The 26,049-nt window shown below is 45.9% G+C and overlaps 1 protein-coding gene across 1 annotated transcript; it reads right to left on the bottom strand.

Annotated features, from left to right (window-relative positions):
• Window positions 1–354: 354 nt before the first annotated feature.
• Window positions 355–24,640, bottom strand: POU2AF1 (POU class 2 homeobox associating factor 1; the record flags this gene model as incomplete). The annotated part of the gene is given in 7 exon segments (XM_079788819.1): window positions 355–669; window positions 3,420–3,685; window positions 3,768–3,810; window positions 4,323–4,453; window positions 24,469–24,589; window positions 24,591–24,613; window positions 24,616–24,640. Coding segments are annotated over 7 exon segments (924 nt in total).
• Between the last annotated feature and the right edge of the window lie 1,409 nt (window positions 24,641–26,049).

Here is a 26,049-nt window from a genome sequence, read left to right as displayed (position 1 = left end):
GAAGCAGTGAGCACCCCAAGAAAGGTGGTCTCCAGGAAAGAAACATGGCAGAAATGAAAACACCCAGACCACAGATCTGCAACACTTGCCATCAAATATTCCCTCTAAAATCCTTATCATTCCTTCCCCAAAAGGAACAGAAATGGGGGAAGGGGATGAGAAAGGGAGAAGAAGAGAGGAATGAAGGAAGGGAAGGAAACAAAGAAGGAGAGAAGGAGGGAGAGAGAAAGGATGCCAGTTTGCAATTCTACTCTGGGGTAAAAAGTGTAGTTACAAAATGGCTACTCCATACAGATAGAAATCTGAGGTTCAGTCCCAGTTTCAGGGAGCAGGATTCTCAGGTGGGAGCCAGCCCTAGAAGCCTTCCACGGAGAGCGTGTGGTTGAGCGCGTAGGCATCGCTATCCTCTTCCTCCAACAGCAGCTTGTCGATGGTCAGGGAACTGATGGGTCTCCTGGGGTCTTCCATGTCCTGAAGGACTGGCTCAGGGATGGAGATGGGGAGCTGGACAAACTGGGGCCCGGGCAGAGCTGGGGCCGGAGGCTGGTACTGCAGGGTGGAGGTGGGCAGCGTGGACAGGGGCTGAGGCCACGGGAAGTAGGTGAGCGGTGCCTGGTGCTCTGGGCCCTCCAGCTGGGGCCCCACTGTGGGTGTGGTGGCACTTCTCGTCTGCATGGGGGAGACACAGGACTGAGGGTTAGCAGCCCTGGAGGATTCACTGCCACCCTTGTCCTCTAGGGGATCTGTTTCCCTTCAACTAGGTTCTTTCCTGCTGTCTCACTCCAGGGGGCTCCACCTGCACCGACTCTGACCAGAGAGGCTCACACACTCTGCATCCCTTACTCTGTGACTCACCAGCTCTAAGTCCTTGCTCATGCTGCTTCCCATCGGAAGTCTATTTCATTGAATATAAAAATATAAAATGCATCCCGACTTCAGAAATACTAAAATCAATGAAAATACTGTATGCTAAACAATAAGCCTGCCGCATAGCATAGTAGCTGTATCACAAAGGCGGCACAGTGCTACCCACAAATGGAGACAGTCCTGGCTCCACACAGCAGCAGCAGCACTCTGAGGGCCCCTTGGGCTAACAGAACACGGCTCACTCACCTCTCATGACCTCATTACCTCTCATGACCCCATCCTGTGTCAGCTGGGCCTCTATGGCCATTGCAGAGACCTCTAAACATCAAGGCCACACACCCAGGTACTCTGCAAACAATGCCTCTCACCTGCACAGGACCACCTTACAAACGCAGGTCAAGCCTCCTAGAGCAGTGGTCGGCAAACTGCGGCTCTCGAGCCACATGTGGCTCTTTGGCCCCTTGAGTTTTTAGCAAAGGCCAGCTTAGGAGTACCCTAATTAAGTTAATAACAATGTACCTACCTATATAGTTTAAGTTTAAAAAATTTGGCTCTCAAAAGAAATTTCAATCGTTGTACTGTTGATATTTGGCTCTATTGACTAATGAGTTTGCCAACCACTGTCCTAGAGAGACAGAGCCTTTATTTTTTCTATCTCCCATCACTGAGGAAGCAGATGGAAGTCTCTGCATGGAATGATGTGGGACAGGCCAAAGTCTCCCTCTACCACTCTTGCCTTTCCTGTCATATTTCTCTCCAGTTGCCACCATGTTTTGAGACTAAACTATTATAATTACTTAGGAAGAGCTTATTTCAATGACCTACAGACCTTGTTACAACAAAGATTCCAGTACAGGGGGTCAGGGGTGGAGCCTGGATTCTGCAGGTCTAATCAGATCCCAGGTGATGCCCATGTGGCTGGTCCAGGGACCAAGATTAAGTAGCAAAGCTTAAGGACTTTTCCCTATGGAATGATGGAGCTGGAAAGGGTCTCAGAGACCTTCTGACTTCCCAACAAGGGCTTATTATTTTCAGTATTGCAAAAATCCATTGGAAACCCTTCATTTTTGAGATATAAACCTGTGCAGGTCGACTACAACTACAGGTTTTTTTTGCTCAGGGATAGAATTACAGCAACCCAGTACCATAACAGGTCTTATCTCCTGCTGATCAGGAGTGCCCACTGGGTAGCTCTAACCAGCTTTGATGAGTCAATTTACAGAGTGGCAAAACAAATAAATTATTTCTTAATAAATATAGCTTGTTTGATACACAGAAACTTTCAAAGCAGGAGGTGGGGATGATGAAAGGATAAATAATGAAAAGAATCCTTGGTCATGAAATGGTTGGGAACCATTAAATCTGCCACCCCCACTCCCACCCCCAGCACTCTGATATGCAAATGAGTTAGTTGCCTGGGAGAGGTGTTGAATTAACTCCTTTCTATCCACCACCATCCAGGCCCCACAACTAGTTTGTGGGTAGTCAGATGAGCATGGGGTAGGAGGGTTCTTGCAGGCCATACCTGGGTGAGTCTTGAAGGGCAAGGGCATCAGGATAACACTTAACCCTTGAGGGAAATGCAGGGGTCTTAGAGAACCAAAGCAAGCTTCATCATCAAGGGTGGGCTCTACAACTACTCATGAGGCCCCCGGTCCACCTCCTGTTTTCTTGGGACTAAAGCTGGACACAGTTGTAACCAGAGGCCTTTTCTCCTCTGAACACTTGGGAGAGAAAAGTGTTCACATAAAAACTATTTCCATTCCTTCTTCCATTCCTGGGAACAGGCCATTCCTTTCCTATTGGGCACTTGAAGGCAGCCCTTGGTTAATGTTGGTTGACTTTGAGGCAATTATAAAAACTAGTATTAATCGAGTGCTCTCTGTATGCCAGGAACTATGCTAAGCCCAGGAACTAAGCTGAGACCTCTACAGGCATCATCCCATTGATCCTGACATCAACTCTCTTGTTAGTATTCCCATTTTACAGATGAGGACACCGAGGCTCAGAGAAATTAAATCACTTAGCCCAGGGTCAGGGATTTGAACCCAAGCCACCTGACACTAGAGGCATAATTCAAAAAATTACCCTACAGGTGGGCCAGATTCCATCAAAAGTACAGTTTTCTGAAAACGTGTATCACCTATTGCTCAGCCTAGAAATCTCTGGTAAATCCCATTGTTAAGTGAATGATCACCCACTAACTTATCTGACTAGAAAGAAAAGTCTGGCTGTGGCAGGAGACCCCATCAAGATCTCACGTGGTAACCTATTCACTGCTTACAGGGCAGCAGGGATGCTTCGGGACAGGGAAGCAGACATCCCAACCCTGAGGAGCACTGGGCATGGCAAGGGAGGCCATAGCTTTCTTGGGGAGGATATTTTAGGTCAATGGGAATGTGAGCAGGCCTCCCAGGAGGACGAGGTGAGTTTAGATGACCTAATCATCCTGGGAATCAGTAACAAGAAAGATCAAGAATCAGGAAGCCAGGCATGTTCTAAAAGAGTGCCCTAGACATGGGTTGGTTCAGCCCCACCTTTGAGTGACATACCGTGACATTAGTGATGAGTGGCTGGGAGGCGTAGGTCAGCACGGAGGAGGGCCCCACAACAGTGTAGCTGGGGCACACCGGCTGCACATACATGTCAGCTGAGTAAGGGCAGCTGACAGCTTCATGGGACACATACTCAGTGTAGGGTGTCCACGGGGCCAGGGGCTGGAGGGTGGCAGGGGCAGGCTGAGAGAGCCAGCCGGCACACAGGGCCCCTTCCTCCGTCATGGTGGAGGCAGCAACCTCCATGTCAAGGCAGGAAGGACCTGTGGGAAGAAGGAAATTATAGAGCTGCAGGGCCGCCAGATGAGGGGCCTGGAGGAGGCCAGGGCTGTGGGGAGCGCTTACCCACTGTGGTGTACGTGGCCAGGGGCTGATGGGGCAGCACCACCTGGGGGGGAAGAAGACCAGGGTCAGTGTTCAGCCATCTCCAACTCGCCCCCTGCAGGAAATGTGCCCCGAGGGCCCCAGGGCAGGAGCGTATAGGGGAGAATCAGCCTTGTTAGAACAAAACACATGCCCCCATCCCAATGATCACCATCAACACTTTTGAGGGACTCCTGTTTCCATTTAGCAACAAGGCTGTGCCCTTGGGGAACTGGTACTGTCCTCTTCCCAGGGGTGGGGGGATCAACGGGCACCAGGATGTGGGAGCCGTTCACTCACTCAGGCGTTAGCTTTGTTCAGTGGGCCAGCCAGGCAGCCCGCATCCCTTGTCTCATTTCATGAACCCACCAACCTTTTCTACCCTAAGCCCATTCTCCAGCAGCCACAGCCATGGCTAGGGTTGCCTTCGTGCCCCAGTGAGCATCCCATGGCACAAGGAAGCACACTCCTGCCCCACCTCTCCTATCCCCCTCTCCCCCCCCCCCCCACGCACACTGGCCACAGTGGACCCCTCACCGCGGTAGGAGTCACCGCCGCCCCGCTGCTGGCATGGCCACGTTTCCTCCTCAGCAGTTCCTTCACTGGCTCCTTCACACGGACGCCCTGGTACGGCCGGGCCGGGGCCGGGGCTTGTTCTGGCGCTGTGGCTGTGGAAACAGTGTCCCTGGGGCTCATCTCCCTTCTCAGTCAAGTCCCACCTCAAAGTGTCGCTCTCCTCAAGGCTCTGCCTGCTCACCTAAGTGGCCTCTGAGCACAGAGGGCCACATGAGACTTCCTAGAATATTTCTCCCGTATTGTCACTCCTCCTGCCCCAGCCCTCCGTGGCTCCCCTCCACCCAGACGATGAACACCGAGCCCCTTAGTCTAGATTGAAAGTGCCCCAGAGGGTGATCCCCATGGGTGATCCAGTTCTCCAACCCTGTGCACGCTGCCTGTGACATGAACCCTGACTCCGGCCAGGTCTACCTAGACTTCTCCACATGTTCTTTGCCTGTCTCACCGCTTCATCTTTGCTTGAGATGTCACATGGTCGGGATTCCCTCTCACTTTTCTCAACCCCTTGATTCTTCCAAACCAAGACTGGTGCACCCTTCCTGGCTGACCCGTGCAGCCCACAGAATTTGTTTCATCCTACTGTCTCTCAAGCCCGTCCAGACCTGGTTAGTATTCATCACAGGGGGCAGCAGAGGACAACAGTTAGAGCAGGGACTCTGAGTCAGAGGACACAGGCCTCTAAACCTTCCTCTGTGACATTCGAGCTGTGTGATCCTGGGCAAGTTACTATACCTCTCTGTGCCTCTGACCCTACAATTTCTTATTAAAGGAATGTTATAAGGAATCACTGACATAGTAAATGGGAAGCATAGTATATGCTTAGTATAAAATCAGATACAGAGTAAGCATTCAATACATTTTTAGTCTGCCATGTAATAATTAGTTATCTTTTTCGGTGTCAATTTCTAATGCCCCTAACTAGATTCTAAACTTCTCAAGGTCAGATATTGTACCTTATTTCTCTAAACCTTCCCAAGGGGCATATTCATAATGTGCTTAGTAAGTTACTAGTATTTGCTGATTAATTGATTGGGTGGTAATTTAAAATGTGCTGTCTGTCAATCATCTTCCCTTCCCCTCTCCTGGGCTTCTGGAATGGGCTGGAGCAAAGGGTTCCCACTTTCTCCATGGCTCCCCCCGGGATACATGACAAATACCCAATGGGGACCCACGTGCCCTGGGTCTCTAGGCTTGCTGCAGAGAGAAGTCCCCTCTGCCGGAAAACTAAAGCATGGAGCTGAACAGGGCTCTTTCTGTCCTGGCTGAGCAAGTCCGAAGCAGCCATCACTGGGCAGTGACCATCTGCGTGCCCAGACAGTCTACAGCCCAGGGTGACAGGCAGCACTGGCCCTCAGGACTCATTATCATCCACCGATAAGGGCCCCAGGGACTGGACTCTGAATCAAAAGCCCGGAAGCCTGGGTATCTGTTCAACCCGGATCCGCAGCGCTGCCCGGGCTGAACTTTGCTCGGTAAATACCCAGCTGATAAGCTCCCATGCCCGACTCAGCACCAGCCCTCCATCTGTGCTCCAGGCACACACATGGCCTGGCCTTGGGGCTCAGCAGGTGGAGAAGGCAACAGGAAGTGGTGGGAAGGGGTGTCTAAGAGCCCCAGGAACACATGACGTGGAGTCAGAGAACCCCAAACTCAGATGCATTTCGTCGGGGCTTTTGACCTGGCCAAGTCACAATACAAAGTACAGGTCCCCAAGCCCTGCACCTGGAAAGTCTGGTTCTGGGGATTTAATGTTGGCCTAGGAATCCTAGGACTTATAACAATCCCTCAGGTGATTCAGAAACTGTACCGAGGTGAGAACCACTGATAATTCATTCCTGACCTAAGATAAGAAACTTCCTCCAACATCCTGATAGGAAATTAATTACCCTCTTTTTAATTTGCCCTGTCATAACAAGGGGTCTCTACTGGTATTCATTCATTCTTCCAGATATCCCTAGGCACTAGGAATACAGCATTGAAGAAGATAGGTGTGGCCCCTGCACACAAGCATCTCGCAGTCCAGTGGGAGAGACAAGCATAAATGAACCATTCACAACTGTGAATTCAGCCGGAAACGGGAGTGCATAGCAGAGGGAGCCCGCCTGTGACCTGTGCCCCAGGACCACCTGTGTGTGCGCTATCACCTTTGTTCTAAGTAGCAGTGAACATGGGCCTGAGAACCAAAAATGCCTGTATTCAGATGACTTATTTAACATCCCTGGGCTTATTTAACATCAATTTTCTCATCAGTGAAATGGAGATTGTAACTCCTCTTTCACACAATAGTTGTGAAGATTTAACTAAAATAATACATGGGAAACTCCCCAAACCATATCCAGCGTATAGTAGATGTTAAAAACATGCTATTTCGCCTGGCTGGTGTGGCTCAGCTGTGGTTCTGGCCTGGTAATTGATTGGGTGATAATTCAAAATTATCACTCAGGAACCAAGAGATCACTGGTTCAGGGCACATGGCTGGCCTCGATCCCCAGTGGGGGGCGTGCAGGATGTAACCAATCAATGAGTCTCTTTCATCATTGATGTTTCTATCTCTCTCTCCCTCTCCCTTCCTCTCTGAAATTAATAAAAATATATTTAAAAAAAACAAAAAAATATGATAACAAAACACTTTTCCATGCATTGCCTTCCAATGAAACTCACAATTTATAATCCATTAGTAGTGTCCTTATCTATAAAAAGAAGATTATGACAACGGTATGTACTTTGTTGGGTAATTTGAGAATTTACATGTAAATACTTAGAATAGAGCTTGCGCTGAGCAAGCACCAAATCAATGTGAGCTCATACAGGGTGGGACAAAAGTAGGCTTACAGTTGTGAGTGTGCAAAACACAGAGCTTATCCCTGTATTACTATTTATTAATTATTACATTATTTTCCATATGAGCAACTGTAAGCCTACTTTTGCCCCACCCTGTATATTCATGAGTAGTAGTAATAGTAGCAGCCCTTCCCAGCATCTGTAGACAGATACCAGGTCCCCTGTACAGTTCCTTCAGCTAGCTGTTTCTTACATCCCTCCAAACCTTCTTTCTACTTACATTACTCCTGCACAAGTTCCACTTTCCACTTCCCCTTATGGCGGGCGATGCCCAGTGCTGACCACAGACCCCAGGTGTGGCCTGACAGCTCAGAGAAGAGCACACCTGTCCTCCCACACTCTGCTTACTCATTCTCACGGCCACCCTCGCCACCTCAGCTTTGTTCATCACTCAGCCTAAACTTGTCTCTAACTGGGGTTCCAGCTATTCTTAAGTGCAAAGTGCAGCCTCAGGCATTCTGCCCTCAGAAGAAACTTGGGGCACAGGGTTATTTGGGGGTCTGAGCACTGCGGTCACACTCTAGTTGGGGATAAGAAAGACTTGAAACCGCAGGCACACATCTCAGACCAGATCAAAGAAAGGTATATAGCTAACCCTCCACCCAGCCTGATTTGCACGTACATTTCTGGGGGGTGGGGGGAGAAGAACCGAGACCCTGAGAGCATGCCCGGATCCCACTATCTCCCAGGAATGGCCACTTCTAACCCTTGGCTGCAAAGTGGCCAGCTGGGCATTTCGAGGACCTTGTCAAGCAAAGGCTTCCTGCCTCCTGTTGTTTTTGAATCAGTGAACAAAGAGGGCTTGGGGGAGGTGCTCTGAGCAGAGGGCATCACCCTCTGATGTCTGGAGTTCCTGGAACCCACAGTGTCAACAGGTGTGCCCTGGCACCACCACCATATGGAGAGCAGTAACTATTGCAGTCACAGAACTCCCGCGGCTCCCAGGGATCTCCTGACGGCCCACCCATGAGTCCACCACCAGCTGCCAAAGATTCCCGTAACTGACTGCAGGCGAGGAGGCCGCGTGATGGTGCTTCTGAGAGTATCTTTGCAAAGTGGCCGTGAAATAGCAGAATCTGAAGCCTCAAGACAATTCCCACAGGAGCCCAGCAGCCAAGTGCATTTGCAAGGTGAAAACTTGCAGTTGGTGCATTTCACACTGACCTCTGCAAAACAACAATAAACATTCCTAATTCCACCATAAACACTGTAATCCCTACTGCCACCAGCATGAGAAATGAGCCCACGAATACAAATGTGGAAGAGAGGAAGCAGTTTGTCTGAAATCATGATTGCCTTGCCTTGGGGCCTCTGGATCTTTGCGTGGAACTAGCTTTAACAAAACCAAACCAGAATATTTAAAAGAAAAATCTAAGATTATTAAAATAATTTCTTAAAATAATAATAATAATAAATAAGAGAAGAGCCAAAGAAAATAAAACAGGAGATTGAAATGATGTGACACAGAAGATGAAAATCCAATTTCCCGAAGTAGAGTTGGCCAGAAATTTTAATAGCCCCCCAGATCAAACTGCAGCTCCAGGTCATACACCCTCAAAGCTTTCTCACCATGTGTCCTGTGCTCTGAAGGCCCTTCAGGTCTCCCGTGGGCATCCACGTCTCCATCACTGGGGAAAATCTTTTCACCTAAGCACAAGCCTCTGGGCCTCTTTGGGAATCTCCTTTTTCAGGAGAACTTCAGCCATCCTGCCTTTCCACCACTGGAAGTCAGTCACCAGTGGAGTTTGGGGGCCGGGGTGAGGTGGGGGGACACACAAAACTCATTTACAGAAAAACCTATGACTTTGCCCCAATAAGGGCTTCCCTTTTCCAAAAAGAGCAATGAAAAAATCTCAAGGTATAAAAAGTCAGCAGAGACATTTCAGTTCCCCCTGCCACACACCCGGACATGCCCCACATCACAAAAATAAGAGTCGTGCAGCTGCTGTTCCGCTGGGGAGCAGAGACCATGACAACTTCAAGCCGACGGGTCTCCTCAGACGGCGCTCTGGCTGCATGTAGGCACTGTGCTTGCTCTGCACCAGGCGTAGGGGACAAGTGGATTCTACTGATTTAAATAAACAGGGACCTCCAGTGCCTGGATGAAGGCATAGTCAATACCACTGAGGAAATATGCAAAATTGTCAGCACTTGTTTATTTAGTGACCCCATGCAAACTGCATCTATGCCAAAGTGAGGAAACTGCTGGGCTAAGCAGGTAGGTCCCTCCTAATGGCCCCGAGCAGAGCCCATACATACCCTGTAACTGGTCCCTGTAACTTCTCCTCTGGGAGGCTTTCAAAGAGCCCTCTTCAGACAGGTGTTCCCTAGAACAGCCTTCGAGATGCTCTTGAAAGAAGTCTCTCCTCCCTCCCAGCCACTGTGCTGTTACAGATTTCCCAAGAGCCATCCCAGCCCGCACCAGTTGGGACTGCTGCTCTAAGGGCTGGGTGGGATTCAGAATGAGCCCACATGTTCCTCACCAGGGGGCTGGGAAGAGGAACCTATCCCACCCATCTTGACACTCTAGCTCTCTGAAACCACTTTCCATTCCCAACTGATGGTTGAACCTCAAGGCTGCAGCCACACAAGGGCATTTGGAAAGACAAAACCCTCCTCCTCCTCCTCACAGAAAGACATGTGATACACTATTAATCACTCCAAGCAACCACAGTAAATATTTTTTCTCTTTTGCTGCTGAATCTTCAGTATTGTTTTTATAAAAAGACCCATTAAGAAGAAATACAAATAATTTTCCCTTTACTTGTAGCAAGCCAAACTCAAATAATTGAGCAATAGGAATCCAAGCCTAGTGCCAACAAACTTGCCCTAGCTTCTAACTGAAAGCAGAGTCAGAAACGTTGCTGACACTTTTCACCTTAATGTAAAGAAACCTGTTTGTGTTCTAGGCCTCAGACAGCTGAGGACTCCTGGGAAAGCTTAGCTCAGGTTGGCTAAAGGATTATTCAGTTCCTTGATTGAAACACTAATGGGAGTGTTCTTCTTCTAGTGAAGGTCTGAGTGTCAAAGTTTTCAAATTTGTTCTTTCCATTCATGGACAATGGCTGATTTTTTTCCAAACAGGAAGAAAGAACTTGGGCTTTGGCCAGAATTAGGCTTGACACGCTACTAAAAAGGTTTTCCCACCCAATTTACACTAGATTGTAGTTTACTTTTTTTTTTTTTTTTAATGTAGGCCAACAAAGAGAGCTCATATGCATGTCAATGTGGGCTTTCTATTCACTATGTTTGAACTGAGAGGCCCCTGCTGCCAGGAAATAGCAACACTCTATATTCTAGCAATCTGGATAACACCCAGGCAGAGTGGGGAAAGGTGGTTTTAAGGAAGGTGCTCCAAACACATGAGAAAGTGGAACCGCAACTGAAGTTTGATGTTGCTTGTAAGACCAAGGCCAAAGAGGAGTAAGTCATGATGTCTTCATGTTTCTTTGTTCTGATTGGAGAAAGGAAGGGTGCTTGCCCTCCCTGTGTCCCCATTGTAAGAGGCATATTCCCATCGACCCCCACAGAGCTCACGCTACAACATAGGCGGGTCACTGGGAAAGACTAAGGAGGGCCACAGACACTTAGGATTTCCCCAGAGCTTTAAGCAGGCCCAAAGGACCTACAGGGAACACTCGGATAAGAGGAGCCAGAGGAAGCTCCTCAAGTACGTTCGCAGTGACTACAGAGGATTTTTCAGTCTCAGAACCACAGGGCCACAGACCAAAAGGATCTCTGAGTCAAGTGATCCCTATAGAAAGGAAGCCACAGCCAGCCGGAACTGTTCACCCAGGATTGCACTCCTCTCAAATTGCTAAGCTTACAGAGAGAGCCCATTTACCCCCAGCCCACTCTCATCCACCAAGCTCCTGCCTTAGGTGTCCCCACTCTGCAGCCTCAGGATTACAAGAATTGTCCCAAATGTTCTAAATGTCCCACCCCATGCATGACCTTGGACAGGGTCAGCCAAAAGGCCTGTAGTGCGAGTCTTCAGACTCTTTCCTCACAGGCACTGCTGCTGACGCACCCTTGCTCCAGGAGCTCTCGGCGCCTTTCATACCATGCACCCATCCTCCTTCCAAAGCTCCTGCAGACCCAGAAGACGGGGAAGACTTTGCCCTCTGCTCTCTACTCCCAGAGACAGTGTCAGTGTAACGTCTCTTCTCTGTGGAGACTCGAGTATGTTGAGTGAATGCATGCCAAGGGGCCATGTATTTCCTGGTCATGACCTTAATTCCCAGGAACTCAGAACTAACCACACTCACCTTTGTGATGTTATGTGCCCCCAAAAGCCCTTGAGACAAACGATTTCATGTGAGGCCTCACCACAGCTTCTGAAATAGGCCGGGGAGGTGTCCCTCTTAACTTCCGTTTTACTGGTGAGGAAAGTGATGCTCAGAGATGTTGAGTGACTTCCCCAAGGATTTAAATAAATAACAGTGTCATCAACTAAACCCAGGACCTGTGATTCCAAACACAAACTCAGTCCATTTCTGCTTCACTGCCTGCTTCCTCCCTACCCAGGCAAGTCATGTTTATTTCTCTGGGTAATACTGGAGGTCAGTCATCAAATGGTCCCCTGTCCAATTCTAACCCTCCTCCCTCCAGTTGGAGTGTGGGCTTGGACCACCCAGATTCAGTCTTCCTTGATGGCCAAGAAATGGTGTTTCCCAGGCTAAAGAGAAGAGAATAGTCCACGAGAAGCTTACTGGCAGTCTGCTCACATGAGCAGTGACGAGAACTGAGAGACCCAAACAATTTCCCGCAAAGTTTTATTTTTGGTATTTTCGACTGAAATGACAGTGGATAGGTCCACCTGAGAAACCAGCTGCATCTGCCGCCTTTTACAGAAACTGGTGTCACCAGAGCAGAAAAGGCTCGCATCTCAGATGCATCCTGTCCCAGGACGGGGGCAAGTCCAGGAGACCCCGGGCAGAGCATTCATTGAACAAGTACTTGCTGAGCGGAGTAAACTATGTCCTTGCTATCATGGAGCTTACTGTCTAGTCTAGTGAGTGTATAGACTTAGTCAAATAATTGCAAACCTAGAATTACGAACTATGACAGAGCTGCATCTGCTTCAGAGTTGAAGTGTTCCGGCTGCACGAAGAGGAAAGAAGCATGATTGTTCTGGCACCAACGCAGAGAGACTGCTCTGGGGCCAGGCTCAGCCCACATCAAGATATACAACATAGCCTCAGATGTTCAGGGTTCTTCCCCAGCCAGGGATCCTGGATGAACCCAAAGATGTTTCCACCAACTGACCTATCCTCTCCTGATTAGCCCACTGGGGAAGACCAGTTCTAGGAACTCAGATTTGAAGATGGAAATCAGCTGGCTTCAGAGGTTCTATACTGAGTCTCAAATATCCTGAAATTCAAATTTTCAGGGGCTTCTGATTCACACTACCACTACCATCAATGAATCAGAGCCCACCTCCATCTAAGGGTGTATGTATTTCAGTTGGGAGGGAAAAAGCATCTAATGCAACCCTAAAATTTTTGACATTGAGAAGTGATAAAATATAGTTTGGGACTCAAGCAGACATAGTTTGGAATGGCTACTACATAGCTTATCACTGTGTAACTCTTGGAAAATCGCTTAACCCAGTGGTCGGCAAACGGCGGCTCGTGAGCCACATGCGGCTCTTTGGCCCCTTGAGTGTGGCTCTTCCACAAAATGCCACATGCAGGTGCGCATGTACAGTGCGTTTGAAATTTCATGGCCCATGTGCAGAAGTCGGTTTTCGGCTCTCAAAAGAAATTTCAATCGTTGTACTGTTGATATTTGGCTCTGTTGACTAATGAATTTGCCAACGACTGACTTAACCGGCATGTGCCTCAGTTTCCCCATTTTCAAAATAAGGCAATATCCACCTCATGGGATTATCATGAAGAATATATAAAATCAACACAGTTAAAGACCCAGTACATAATAGGTGCTCAACAAGTGGCTGATTCTCCTTTGATCTCAGCCAATAGTCCATGGTCCATCATTCACCAAAGAAGCACGCCTGGTACAGCGGCTCTAACTTGCCCCTCTCCTGCTATACCCTGATACTGAATGTCTCTATCCTCAATACATTCGTGCCCTCTGCTGCCAGCAAGGCCTGCCACAACCTGCCTTTATTATTCTCCTAGAAGTCATCCCTCAGATACCTGGGCCTGATGTCCCCAAGCATCAGGACAGCCCTGTTTAGGATGCAGGGGGTGGCCAGTGATGCTACAGAGAAACTGGTCAAATACCCCACTTGCAAACAGAAAAAAGCCTGGATGGGAGACATCAAACTCCTGACATTGGCCTCTTGTAAAGTTACCATAAGCTAAGCAGAAGGACTTCTTTCTTCAGAAGCCACCAGAGGATTACATTTGTGGCAGATTTGAGCTTTTAAAGGATGACCCCAAGGTGAAGCATATTAGAGGTTTTTAAGTAGCAAAGTAAGGTGCATGCCCTTGTCCTGACATCAGGTGTGGCCCCTCAAGGAACCTGTATGTGTCTCCAAATGGATAGGGACATAACCTTCTTCAAAGGCCTCTTCAGTGGTCAGAGAGGGGACTTTTGTCATCCGTTAGGGCAAGGCATACTTCTGGCTGACATATTAGCTTTATCAACAGCAGCAGGGATCAAAAAAAGGGAAGAAAGGACTCCCACTGAGAGCGTGGGTTCACCCATATCAGGGGTGAACCAACCCAAGGTGCCCACCCAAATTTTATAGCCAGGCAGCACCTGAGTGAGGAGGTGGAACAGAGGGGACTGATACTTCTTTCCTTGTTAGATCAAGACCTGTATCACGAATCTAGCATTGCCTGTCTTATATAGAACAAGAAAAACTGATGGTTAGGCAGCTGGAGGAGAGGAAATTCAACTGCTTGTCCCTTGATTTTAAACAACACCTAGTTTGGAATTTTCAGGACTAAAAGGATTCATTTTTTAATCCTCACCTGAGGATGTGGGGTGTGTGTGTGTGTGTGTGTTGTTGTTTTTTTAATTATTAATTTTTAGAGAGAGGGGAAGGGAGAAAGAGAGAAATATTGATCAGCTGCCTCCCATATGCATCCCAACCAGAGATCACACCTATAACCTAGGTATGTGCTCTGACCTGGAATTAAAACCGAAAGATGTTTGGTACTTGGGACAATGATCCAACCAACTGAGCCACCCTACCAGGGCAAGACCAAAGGGATTCTTACAAAAGAAGTAAATTTGTCCTGAGACCCTCAGATATGGACCATTTCCTTGGAGGAAGGACTCTTCAAACTCAACATCAGCTGTGCGTTTTGGGTCCAACCCCAGCTCATGGTAGCTTGGGGTACAGGCTATGTAAGTGAAAGTAGCTCTGATTATTGATTCATGATGTGAGCTATAACTGCCAGTCAAGATGAGCTTTTTTTGCTAGGTCTCTGGTTTACTAACCAATGTCCCCATGATTTGGGGGGATTCCCTTGTGAGGGACATTGGAGAAGTTGTTAGAATACAAAGCCTGGGCCCTCGCCGGTTTGGCTCAGTGGATAGAGCGTCAGCCTGTGGACTGAAGGGTCCTGGGTTCTATTCTGGTCAAGGGCACATGCCCTTGTAGGGGGCATGCAGGAGGTAGCCAATCAATGATTCTCTCTCATCATTGATGTTTCTTTCTCTCTCTCCCTCTCCCTTCCTCTCTGAAATCAATAAAAATAGATTTTTAAAAAATAAGTAAAAAAGAATATAAAGCCTGGGAAAGAAGTCACTAGGTCAATCTTTGAGGAATGTATTCCCCTCCTAATTCACAAGATACCCACAGAGACTGAAAACATGATCTTTGTAGCTTCAGTGCTTCATGGAGATCGATTTAACATGTTCCACAGTGACTCACTTTTCTCTAGGAATGAGGTCCTTACCCTGGAAGTAACCAAGGACCTGTGACCAGCCGTTAGGGATCTTGCTGAAGGAGTGGAGGTTTGGTTGAGGTCAGAGCTGTCAACCTGTGTAACTTAAAGAACCCTGAATACAGCAAAGGTGCCTGTAGTTGCCAATAAAGAGAAGGAAGCAGAGGTGTGAATGAGCAATCTGAGTTCTGATGTCCCCACAAAGCTTCTCCATTTTTATTTTTGTATTGGAGCTCTGCAGTAGATTTTGTTTAAATAAAGCAATTTATGGCAAAAATGTTGTAGATGACAACCTAGATATTCTTCCCATACTTTATGTCCTAAGATGCCTCCTTACTCCCAGTATCTATGCAAAGAGTCTAATTATCATTTATTCTTTTTTTTTCTTTCAACATATTTTTATTGATCTCAGAGAGAGGAAAGAAGAGGAGAGAGAGACAAAAACATCAATGATGAGAGAGAATCATTGACCAGTTTCCTCCCACACACCCCACCACTAGGGACCAAGCTCAGGACCTGGGCATGTGCCCTAACTGGGAACTGAACCTTGACCTCCTGGTTCATATGTTGATGCTCAACCACCGGCCAGGCTGATTATCATTTATTCTTGAGGTTTCATATCCAATGCTACATGCTCTGTGGCACCTTCCTTAATTCCATCTTCACTTCCCTCCTGCTGAAGGTAATTTATTTTATTAGTTGAATTCTCTACTTAGAAATAATTATATGATTGGATAGATGCATGCATGCATGCATAGGGTGGTAAAGAGATGGCTGATTTTCCTTGTACACCTTTCTTTCCTGCACTAAAACTTGCTCCTATTTTTTACCCTTTGCCTCCCTTTTTTCCTTTCTTTTCCATCTCCCCAGCATTTTTCAGTTCTGGAAAGTTATGACAATCTTTGGACTCTTTCTCTCTTCTAATTAAATCTATGATTCTTTCCAGAGGACTGAAAAGTAATTCAGCTTCATCTAAGTGTGGTCAAATCCTTTTTGGTCCCAACACCTGGTCTGAGAATGATTCTGGTTTATAATGCTTTGGCTACGTGCTCTTCCCAGAAAGCGATACTAATGAAACCATTACTAAGAAAAGAGGCAGCACGTTGCTGTTTCATTTTTCGGTATCATTTGTGCTATTTTTTGCATACTCAAGTGTCAGCCTCCTTGCAGCAAGATTATAAACACCTCAATTCAATCTCCTAAAATAAAAACAAATACAAGCTTGCCAGTCAGTACCAGCCTTCACCACCACACCGTACAGGGTTGCTAGGAAATTGTGGCTCAAGTTCCAAGTCTGGTCACAGAATGGCCCACTTAACCATTTGCCCTGGTCACTAACCTCACCCTGAATTACTTGGAAAGGCGTGTCCTGCTATTTCACAAGAAGTGCAGAACTCAAGAGGACACAAAACTATAATCTATAACATACATGTAACTTTTAGAACTCTTTCTCCTGCGTAAGTTCAGGCAAACTTACAACAAGAAGTAATTTAGGTCTGTGGAGTGCCTCTTAATATTTCTATTCTGTTATCACCTTTGCTTACTTAATAAGCCTAATAAGCCATGGGTAATTGCTTATTTTTGCATTATTGTCCTCAGAGGTAAAAGTGAGAAGGAATGGGAAAATAAAAATAGTAATTAGTATCTATTAAGTATTGACTAGAAAACATATTGGCATTATTAACTAAATTTGAACATAACATATAACCTGTCAGTATCTACCAGAAATGTGTTAGTATGTATAATAAGAATACACATATACTATACTATTTATAGAATTAGTAATCACAATAGCTAAAAACCAATAACCACACAAATAGCCATCCACTCTAAATAATAAGTCAATGAAACACTAACAACAATAAAAATGTTAAACTATAACTACATGTAAAAATACTCAATAGATACTAATTAGGCTTACTTAATAAGCCTAATAAGCCATAGGTAATTGCTTATTTTTGCATTATTGTCCTCAGAGGTAAAAGTGAGAAGGAATGGGAAAATAAAAATAGTAATTAATATCTATTGAGTATTGACTTAATGCCAACCACTGTAGTGCTCACATATCACACCCTGTGAAGAACCATATTCCCACCAGATATGTAAGGAAATGGCCACAGAGCAGGCAAATGGACTTTCAGTATCATACATCAGTGAGGCATAAATCTAGAGTTCAAACTCAGGTCTGCCTGCCCCAGAGGCTATCTGTAAACCACTGAAGGCAAAGAAAGAACAAAGATATCACTCTCTAATTCAAAATTAAACCCTACTCCCTATGCCTTGTTTTACTCACACACACACACACACACACACACACACACACACACACGGATACCCTGACTCTTCTGAAGTCTGATCAGTTCAGAAAAAAGGAGATGCGCCAAGGAGAAGGAAGCGTTGGCTCCCAGCACAGGCTGCCACACAGGTCTCTCCATTAGTGCTGCCCAAAAAAACAGGCGAGCTGGGTTATTTTGGGAAGATTCTAGGTTCTCTCTCTCTCTCTCTCTCTCTCTCTCTCTCTCTTTTTTTTTTTTTTTTTTTTTTTTTTTGCCCTGCATTGCAGCTAAACTATCTGCAAAGAGCCCCACCAAGTTGAAACCAGTTTGGCTCAGTGGCTAGAGCGTCAGCCTGCAGACTGAGAGGTCCCAGGTTCGATTCCAGTCAAGGGCATGTATCTTGGTTGCAGGCACATCCCCAGTAGGAGGTGTGCAGGAGGCAGCTGATTGATGTTTCTAACTCTCTATCTCTCTCCCTTCCTCTCAAAATAAAAAAATCAATAAAATATTTTTTTTAAAAAAAGAGCCCCACCGAGGAGGTGTAGCAGCAGGGCAAAGACCTTATTTCCTTCAAAAGGTGAGCTGAAACACAGGCATCTAAAATAAGTTTTCAATATATTGAAGGGCATTTACATCTATTTCCATTTTTCTTTATTCTAAAGTTGCATCAAATATCCTTTTCAATTTTTTCCATATCAATATAAACATATACACAGAAAAGTACATTAAAATGTATATGGAGTTCAATAAGTTATTATTAACTAGATAAATAGTTCAAGGAACAGAATATTGAGAATCCCAGACATTTCCTTCATAGCCCCTCCCAAACATTCCTCTCTCGCCTCTCCAAAACTTACAAGAATTATGGTGTCTAACATTGTACATTCGTTTTTTATTTTTAACTTTACATAAAGAGAATAACCCAGTAAATAATTGCTTTTTTTGCATTATTTGGCTATAACTGTGGGATCCATTTATTTTTTACATGTAGTTATAGTTTAACATTTTTATTGTTGTTAGTGTTTCATTGACTTATTATTTAGAGTGGATGGTTATTTGTGTGGTTATTGGTTTTTAGCTATTGTGATTAATAATTCTATAAATAGTATAGTATATGTGTATTCTTATTATACATACTAATGCATTTCTGGTAGATACTGACAGATTATATGCTATGTTCAAATTTAGTTAATAATGCCAATATATTTTCTAAAATGTTTGGAGGAATGTTTGATCCACATTCTTACTAAACTTAAATGATCAAAATTTTTATTTTTAAGCATTTTGGTGAATATGAAGAAGAAACTCATTTATTATTTTACTTCCTATTTTACTGGAATTAATAGAGTTTTATATAATTATTGTCCATTTTATGAAGTACCTTTTCATATTTCTTGCAATTTTTATTAGATCATCTTACTAATTTGTAATTGACTGTAACTTAAATTTTTCATTGATTTTTCAGTGTTCTTTACATATCTTGATAGGTACCCTTCTTTGTTTACTAGTATGTTTAATGAAAACATCTTCCCTTCTCCCCCAAAAAATAGGTTTTTAAGATATGAACAGACATCTGCCAGGTGGTGCAATTTTTTTATTTTTGTTTGCCATTGGTTCTTTGTCTAACATGGAAGGCCTGTGCTTTTACCTAAGCCCTGCGTGTGAGACAAGAAGCAGAACAAGGAGACAAGGATATGGGACAACTTAGTAAGACAATATTCGGGGTCTGATTCACATGGTTTGCGTGTTGGGGGAGGGGCAATGATAGAGAGGTATGCTTTTCTTGCCTTTCCCTTTTCTTCTTCTTACTTCTCCAAAACACAGATGTGATGGCTGGAGCTATAGTGACAACTGTGAAGCAATCTTGAGGACAAGAGCCCCATGCGAAGGAAAACAGACCAGGAAGACAGAAGTAGCCTGGGACTCTGTGGGCACTGTAGAGACTCCATTCAGTCCTGCCCAGCCCACTACAACTTCTTTTATGTGAGAGAATGTACACCACTGTCTTATTTAAATCCATATTGCTTCAAATCCCTTCACTAGCAGCCAAATCTAATCCAGAGTGATCCAACAGAACATTTGGTACTCTGCAAGCATCAAATAAGTCCTCAGTGGCCCATAGCTGATATTTACCCCTATGAAAAGGATTGCACATTTTCTGCTCACAGCAGTACAATGTGCAAAAGTGTATTAGAAGCCATCAATTTCAACCTCTAGGTCAGTCGTTTTCACATTGACCACCCATTAGAATCACCTGGGAGGCATCTGAAAATCGAATGCCTGGAGCAATTTAAAGAGAAACACCGGTTGGGGCCTAGGCATCAGTATTTCTTAAATCTCCCAGAGCATTCCAATGTGTAGCCAAGGTTGAAAAGGACTGCTCCAAGCAGATGCAAGAATCCCTTTAGTAAAACTAGGAACTTGTGTTTGAAAGCATATATTGATTTTTTAGAAGCACTCATGAAAGCTCATCAATTAGCGCTGGAAAAGGAGTTCAATCAAGTTTAACCTCTTTGCCCCGAGCAGGGAAATTCGAGGCCATTTTACAGCAGGAACACTGGAGACCCAGAGCACCGAGGTGGCCTGCCTATGCCCCACACTTACTACCCATGGACTCAAAGTAGGATCACATGTTCTGCCTGCCAGAACAATGCTTCATCCACAGCTTCATACAACCAGGACCACAGGGTTCAGAGAAGGCCTCTCCATCCCAGGCAGGCCCACTCTTATCAAGCAGTTGTTCCATAAAAATGCAAAAACTGGAACGTTGCTAAATATATCATAAAGGTGAAAATTATGTCAATGATCAGAATCAATTGGCCAACTTTGATTTGGTTGGCTCAAAGTGAGAAATTGATGAACATCTTTATTTTGTGGGAAAATAAACTTTAGAAATAAGAGGAAAAAATAAAATCTAAACCTTGACTTTGAAAAGTTTAAAAGCAAAAATATACAGGACTTTTAATGAAGTGAATTAAATATCCAGACATTTAGCTAATAATTGTAGACAACCTTGGTTCTTTTTTGATCCTCACAACAGAACAGATTTGCAACTTTGAACTGGAAGAAAGCTTTCAAAATCTCTGACTCAGGGACTTTCTGGATGTAGAGAGAGACAAAGTTGGCATTTTTTTTTTTTTTTTTAGTAAATATAGAAAAAAGGAAGTAAAGTTCCCACCTTGAAAATAATCTGCTCTTTTACCAATTAATCTGTGTGCTTAGTACATATGTGTCACTTATTGAATCCCTGTGTGTCCCTACTTGCCCTTATCAAGAAAACTACTGAATCAATCAATAAACTTGATAAGAAATAAAGGTGCTTATTAGGCTTATTAAGTAAGCAAAGGTGATAACAGAATAGAAATATTAAGAGGCACTCCACAGACCTAAATTACTTCTTGTTGTAAGTTTGCCTGAACTTACACAGGAGAAAGAGTTCTAAAAGTTACATGTATGTTATAGATTTTTCTTAACTTTGACTGCATTTTTAACTGCCTCAAAAGAGTTGGCCATTTAGTGGAACCCTGGAGTAAATCCGGAGGTCTATGCTAATGAGAATTTTGAGATCTTAATTTATCTGTCTGCTGAACCTCTGCCCTGTTCAATTTGTCTAAAAGCAAAGGCACATCTATACCATAAAATTTGATATAACTATTCCCCGTTCCTAAGGTGCCTCCTTGAGCACCACAGCAAAGAAATGTCAAAGCCAAGTCTATGGGACATCAAGACAGCCAGCCAACTCAAAAAAAAAAAAAAAAAATCAGTCAGGCCTGCCTTTCATCATCACATGGGTCTTTCCCTACACGAGTAGCAACAGTAAAAAAAACAAACAAAAAAAATCAGTTGTTCAATTCGTTCATTTTATAACAGGTGGTATTGAGTTCATTATGCACAATTTCATTGCTTTTAAAGAGGAAGTCAACCACATCTAATTTAGGGATTGTGTAAATCATTTAATCAATTGACTGCAAGCTTTGTCTCCATTGGTGTTGACTTTGTGCAAGCCCAGGATATTGAGTGACCTACGGAAGTGAATACCAAAAGAACCACCCAAATTAGTTTAGACCTGAGGCCAGCAAACTTGATCTGTAGAGGTCCAGGTAGTAAATATTTTAGGCTTTGCAGGCCATATGGTCTCTCTGGCAACTACTCAACTCTCCTGTCGTAGCAAAAGCAGCCCATACAACATGTAAGCGAATAGACGCGGGTGTGCTCCTGTAAAAATGTGTTTACAAAAACAGGTGTGTTGGGACAGATTTGGCACGCAGGCCCTTGCGTGCAGACCCCTGATTTAGACAGAGCCTGGGAAAACTGTTTGTAAGATCCTATCACTCAAGAATATTTTGGTTGTGCCCTTTTAACCATTCTAATCAAACTGTGGGAAAGGACAGACATGGAGGAACCTGCAGCAACCCTGATCACTTGAGATGGGCCCACGGAGGTGTCGCAGGAGGGAAGGGCTCTCTCATCACTATCATTACTTATCAGGAGACTTGACGACATTCATTTAGCTCTGACAAAATCCTTGTAAGGCGGTGATCTGAGCCCCCATTTTCTAGGCGTTTAAGAATATAAGGTGAAATAATTCAGTTGAAGAGCCAATTTTCAACCCCAGACTCATCTCACTCCATCGCTCCTGCCGTTTCCGCTGCACTGTTAGTAAATGGCCTGAACAAGGGCTTCTTGTTGGGGTGGATGTTAGTGCTTCACCTCCACACGGGACCTGCAGGACCACGTGCAGAAGCCAGGGGGAGAACTTGCAGGTTGAGTGACTACTTTATCCAATTGATCAGTCAAGCAAAGCTCAAGTCCATGAATGGGGCTTGAAGATTTCCATTTCTATGTGCCAGCAGTTCTGAGCTGATCTGAACTAAAGCCCATGTTACCATTTAGTCCACAAAGGAGGGTCATGGGCCAGGTAGGGAGGAGGCAACAATTACAAAGTGAATGTTTTCTTAACCCTTTCCAGAACCTCATAGCACAGTCATTTCAGCTCATGCCTCCAGGGTGTTTTCTGAAAAAAGAAAGTGCCTTTTCAGCACTCTTGGTGTCTGATTTCAAACCCTGCCCTTCCACCAGGTGATTCTAAGTGAGCTGACACATGCTGCCCTATTTTTACTGGTTTTCCCACAGGGTTTAGTCACCTCGGTGCCCTCCGTGCCCTAGACAAGGGCCTTACTTGGATCCAGGGTAAGAGCCTGGCTCCGGTGCCTGGGGCCTTTCCTAAGTCCCTTTAAGGTGCCAAAGGGCAATGAAAGAGAATCTTCATTATGTGCATCTGTCATGGAGAAAGTTTGCCCAGTTATTCCATGGACGAGCTTACAGTGCGGTCTCCCTAAGGATGGGGTTTTGTGGCCCCTGATTTGACCTCCAGTGTCTGAGCAGAAAACATGCCTCTAGGATCCCATCTCATAAAACTTCTAGTCTCTTAGGAGGTATGAAAGAAGAAGAAATGTAGTGTGTAACCAAGAGGGGAGCATATGAATGCAAGAAGCAGCCCCCATCCCAGACACTGAAGCAAAACCAGGGCAATCAACATCATTTCCACAGCATCTCAGCTTACTAAGGGGGACTCTGCAGAATGGCTAGTACCTGTGCCCCATTTTACATGGATAAACCTAAAGATTAAAAGTAAAAGGAGAGTGCCCTGCTCTGAGTAGATAGGAATCAAAGCAGAAGTCCCTCCAGGGGCTCCCGTATAACCCACTGACTCAGCTCTGAGTGTAAGGGCATAGGGACCCACAGCAGCTCCCAGTAAAGGCAGTGATGCCCACCCCCCTCGGCCACAGGCACACCCATGGGGCTGGCTGCCATTGTCCCTGAAGGCCAGGGTCTTGCTCTATCCTCCTCTGGTAGCAGTTACATACCACCCATACTAGAATACCCCCAACTCTCTTGGAAGGATTCCATAACTCTCAAACCCAAATTAGAATTCATTTCTTTTTATTTAAAAAAAAAATGCAACTTGCCAATATCAAACAATGATGAGACTTCATGATCTGAGAGATTTTGAAGCCACTCCTCCATATTACACATTAACCAGCGAAATTCCAGGGAGTTTACACAAGAAATAAAGGAACAATGAATTGGTGATAAAGTGATTGTAAGTTATGTTTTATGTTTTAATCAATGAAGGTATATTTTCAGAACTTTAAGGGCTCCAATAGAATATCTTTTGTAAAATAAATACACTCCCTAATTTATCTTTTTCTGTAAATCTGAATTTTCTTATATTAAGTTTGCTTGAGGTAGGGCATACCTGAATTCATGAAAAGGCATTTTAAAATGACCAATAGAGCCATTTTTAAGTAATACTTTTTTTCTGGAGGAAGTCCAGATCCGAGCCCCAATAAGATTCAACTCTTATGAGGCCACTGAGTTGACTTGGTTATTTCAAAAAAGAAATGTTGTAGATAATCTCTGTATGATTTCAATTATTAGTAACACGAGTCTCTCTTCAGTCCCACATAATGGAAAATAAAGTTCACAGTTGTTCCATCCGAGTCCAGGGATAAACATAAAGGTAACAGATAAACCTGCTGTCCTTTTGCACCCGCCTCGCCACAGAATGGGAAGAATGACAAGAGGCAGGACGGTGCAGTGATAAAGCCACGCGTGACAAAGCCCACCTCCCACTGTCCCCCTGCGACCACAGACACAAAGCACGCCTGCCTGGCAGAGGCTAAGCGACTCAGAGAGAAGCAGGCCCACGGAACTGAACCACGGGCTCCAGAGCAGCTGCTTATAAAATAAAGTCATGTACAGACCTCCCTGGCTTTCCCCTCCCAGCCCCAAACCAATATCACATTTGACTTTTGTTTTGTGAATCATAAACCGCCTTTTCTTCCCCACAGTGATTCATGCCCAGCAGCCGAGGGACCACGAACCTTCCCACCTTGGAACAGTAGTTCGTTCCCCTCCAACCTGGAAAATCAGCATCACCCTGCCAGGGTGCTTTCTCCACGGGCTCTGGCTCGCCCACCTCCTTCCTCCCTGCTCTCCTGGCTGGGACCCCAGACCCTGCTTCCCCCTCACCCCCACTCCTCCCAGTTTCAGGCTAGCTGGTGAGCCCCCCGCCCCTACCCACGCTGACGGGGCTCTGACAGCCGCAGACAAAGCACTTACATTTCTGCCAGAGCATGGCCTGTGACAGGATGTTGCCTTTTTTCTTTGAAGCAGACAGTTTGGCTTCTTTAATGTGAGACCTGGGTGTGCTTTCTTCCAGTGTAGCCACTGCCTGCTCAGGGCCGCTTCCTCAGCTTTTTAAAGGCCAGGTTCCCGCTGCGCACAGCGTCATCACATCCTCCCCCCCGCAGGCCCCGCGCGTCCTCAGGAGGCTGCCTGTCACCCACCCGCACCCTCAGAGCCCGCCAGCTGCACACCGCTGGCCGGAGCCCGCCAGCTGGACCTGAACAACCCCGGGCGCACTAGGCCGGGGCCCTTGCCACGTGGCCAGTGTGGTGAGTGGGAAAGGGTGAATGAGGGTGACCTGTGTGCATTGTGTGCCCAGTCCTCTGTGCCCCCACACAAGCGAGGAGCCCCAAAAGTCCGCATGGAAAACTCTGGGTTTGCTGTGGTGCCCCTCCAGGCTTCTACACCGCCAGGATGTGAGCGGGAACTCAGTCCGCCATGGGCCCTGCTCACGGGAAATGCTATTCCCATGGGGTCACTGGTTCTCACTTGCTGGAGGAAACACCTGTAGTCTCTTCAAGCCTCACTAAACAACCTCCTCATTCTTTTAATATTGCTTTTCTGTTGATTCCATTTTAAAACACAGCAGCCCCTCTCCTTGCCCCCCAGCCACCACCAAAATGGCATCTTTTACTCATGGTTAAGTAGGGGGACGCTGGCTCAGATGGTCCACGGGCCCACGGAAGAGGCCAACTCACTCAGCGGGGAGAAGAGAGGACACCGTGGCCCCCCCCGCCCCCCCAGATGGGCTGGCTCCACAGTGGGAATCTGCAGGCGCACTGTGAACACGGCCTCTCTCCCAGGGCCCACCCACCTGTCAGCATGAAGCTCCCGGAGGAAGGTGATGGGGTTCATCATCAGGTAGTGTTTAGGGTGTTAGGCTATGGGCTCCTTCCCAGTTTGGAAGCCTTCAGCCATGTGTATGTGAAGTCCACATGCTTGGGCCCCAGTGACCCACAGCTTGGGATCTAGACCAGCTAGGGCCGACCTTGCTGCTGTGTCCCACGGCTGCCTCAGAGCCATCTTACACAGCCTAGATTGGCTCATGCCATTCCTCAGTTTAAAAAGCTTCCCCCTATTCCCTCCAGTCCAGAGCTGGAGGCACACAAGGCCTTTCACAATCTAGCCCTTTCCATCTTTCCAGCCCCATCACTCACCACCATCCCTCCCAACCACCACCCCCTCCACTGGTCCCCAGTGACTTCTAAACTCCACTCTGCACATCCATGCAATTCCCTGCCTTTGACCTTGTCATCCTCTCTTGCCAGGTTCCTCTTCCCCAGTTCCTTCTTTTTCAATATCTAGCTCAAGTAGTACCTTTTTTGGTGAAAAATGTTCTGACGCACCAAACCTCCTAGTGGAGAAAATATTAGGCTCTTTTCTCAGCTTTTGGAGTACCTTGTTCATTGTATGACAGCAACTTGTTGCATGACTGTAGGTTCCTCAAGGAGGTTTCCCTGTCTCCTGGTCCCTCACATGGTAGCATACCTGTCCCTCAATAAAAGCTCAGTTGAT

This window comes from Cnephaeus nilssonii (assembly GCF_951640355.1).
Source record: "Cnephaeus nilssonii genome assembly, chromosome: 13".
In the NCBI taxonomy this organism is placed as follows: Eukaryota; Metazoa; Chordata; class Mammalia; order Chiroptera; family Vespertilionidae; genus Cnephaeus; species Cnephaeus nilssonii.
The sequence above is the reverse complement of the archived record's forward strand: the minus strand, read 5'-3'. Positions and strand labels throughout refer to the sequence as shown.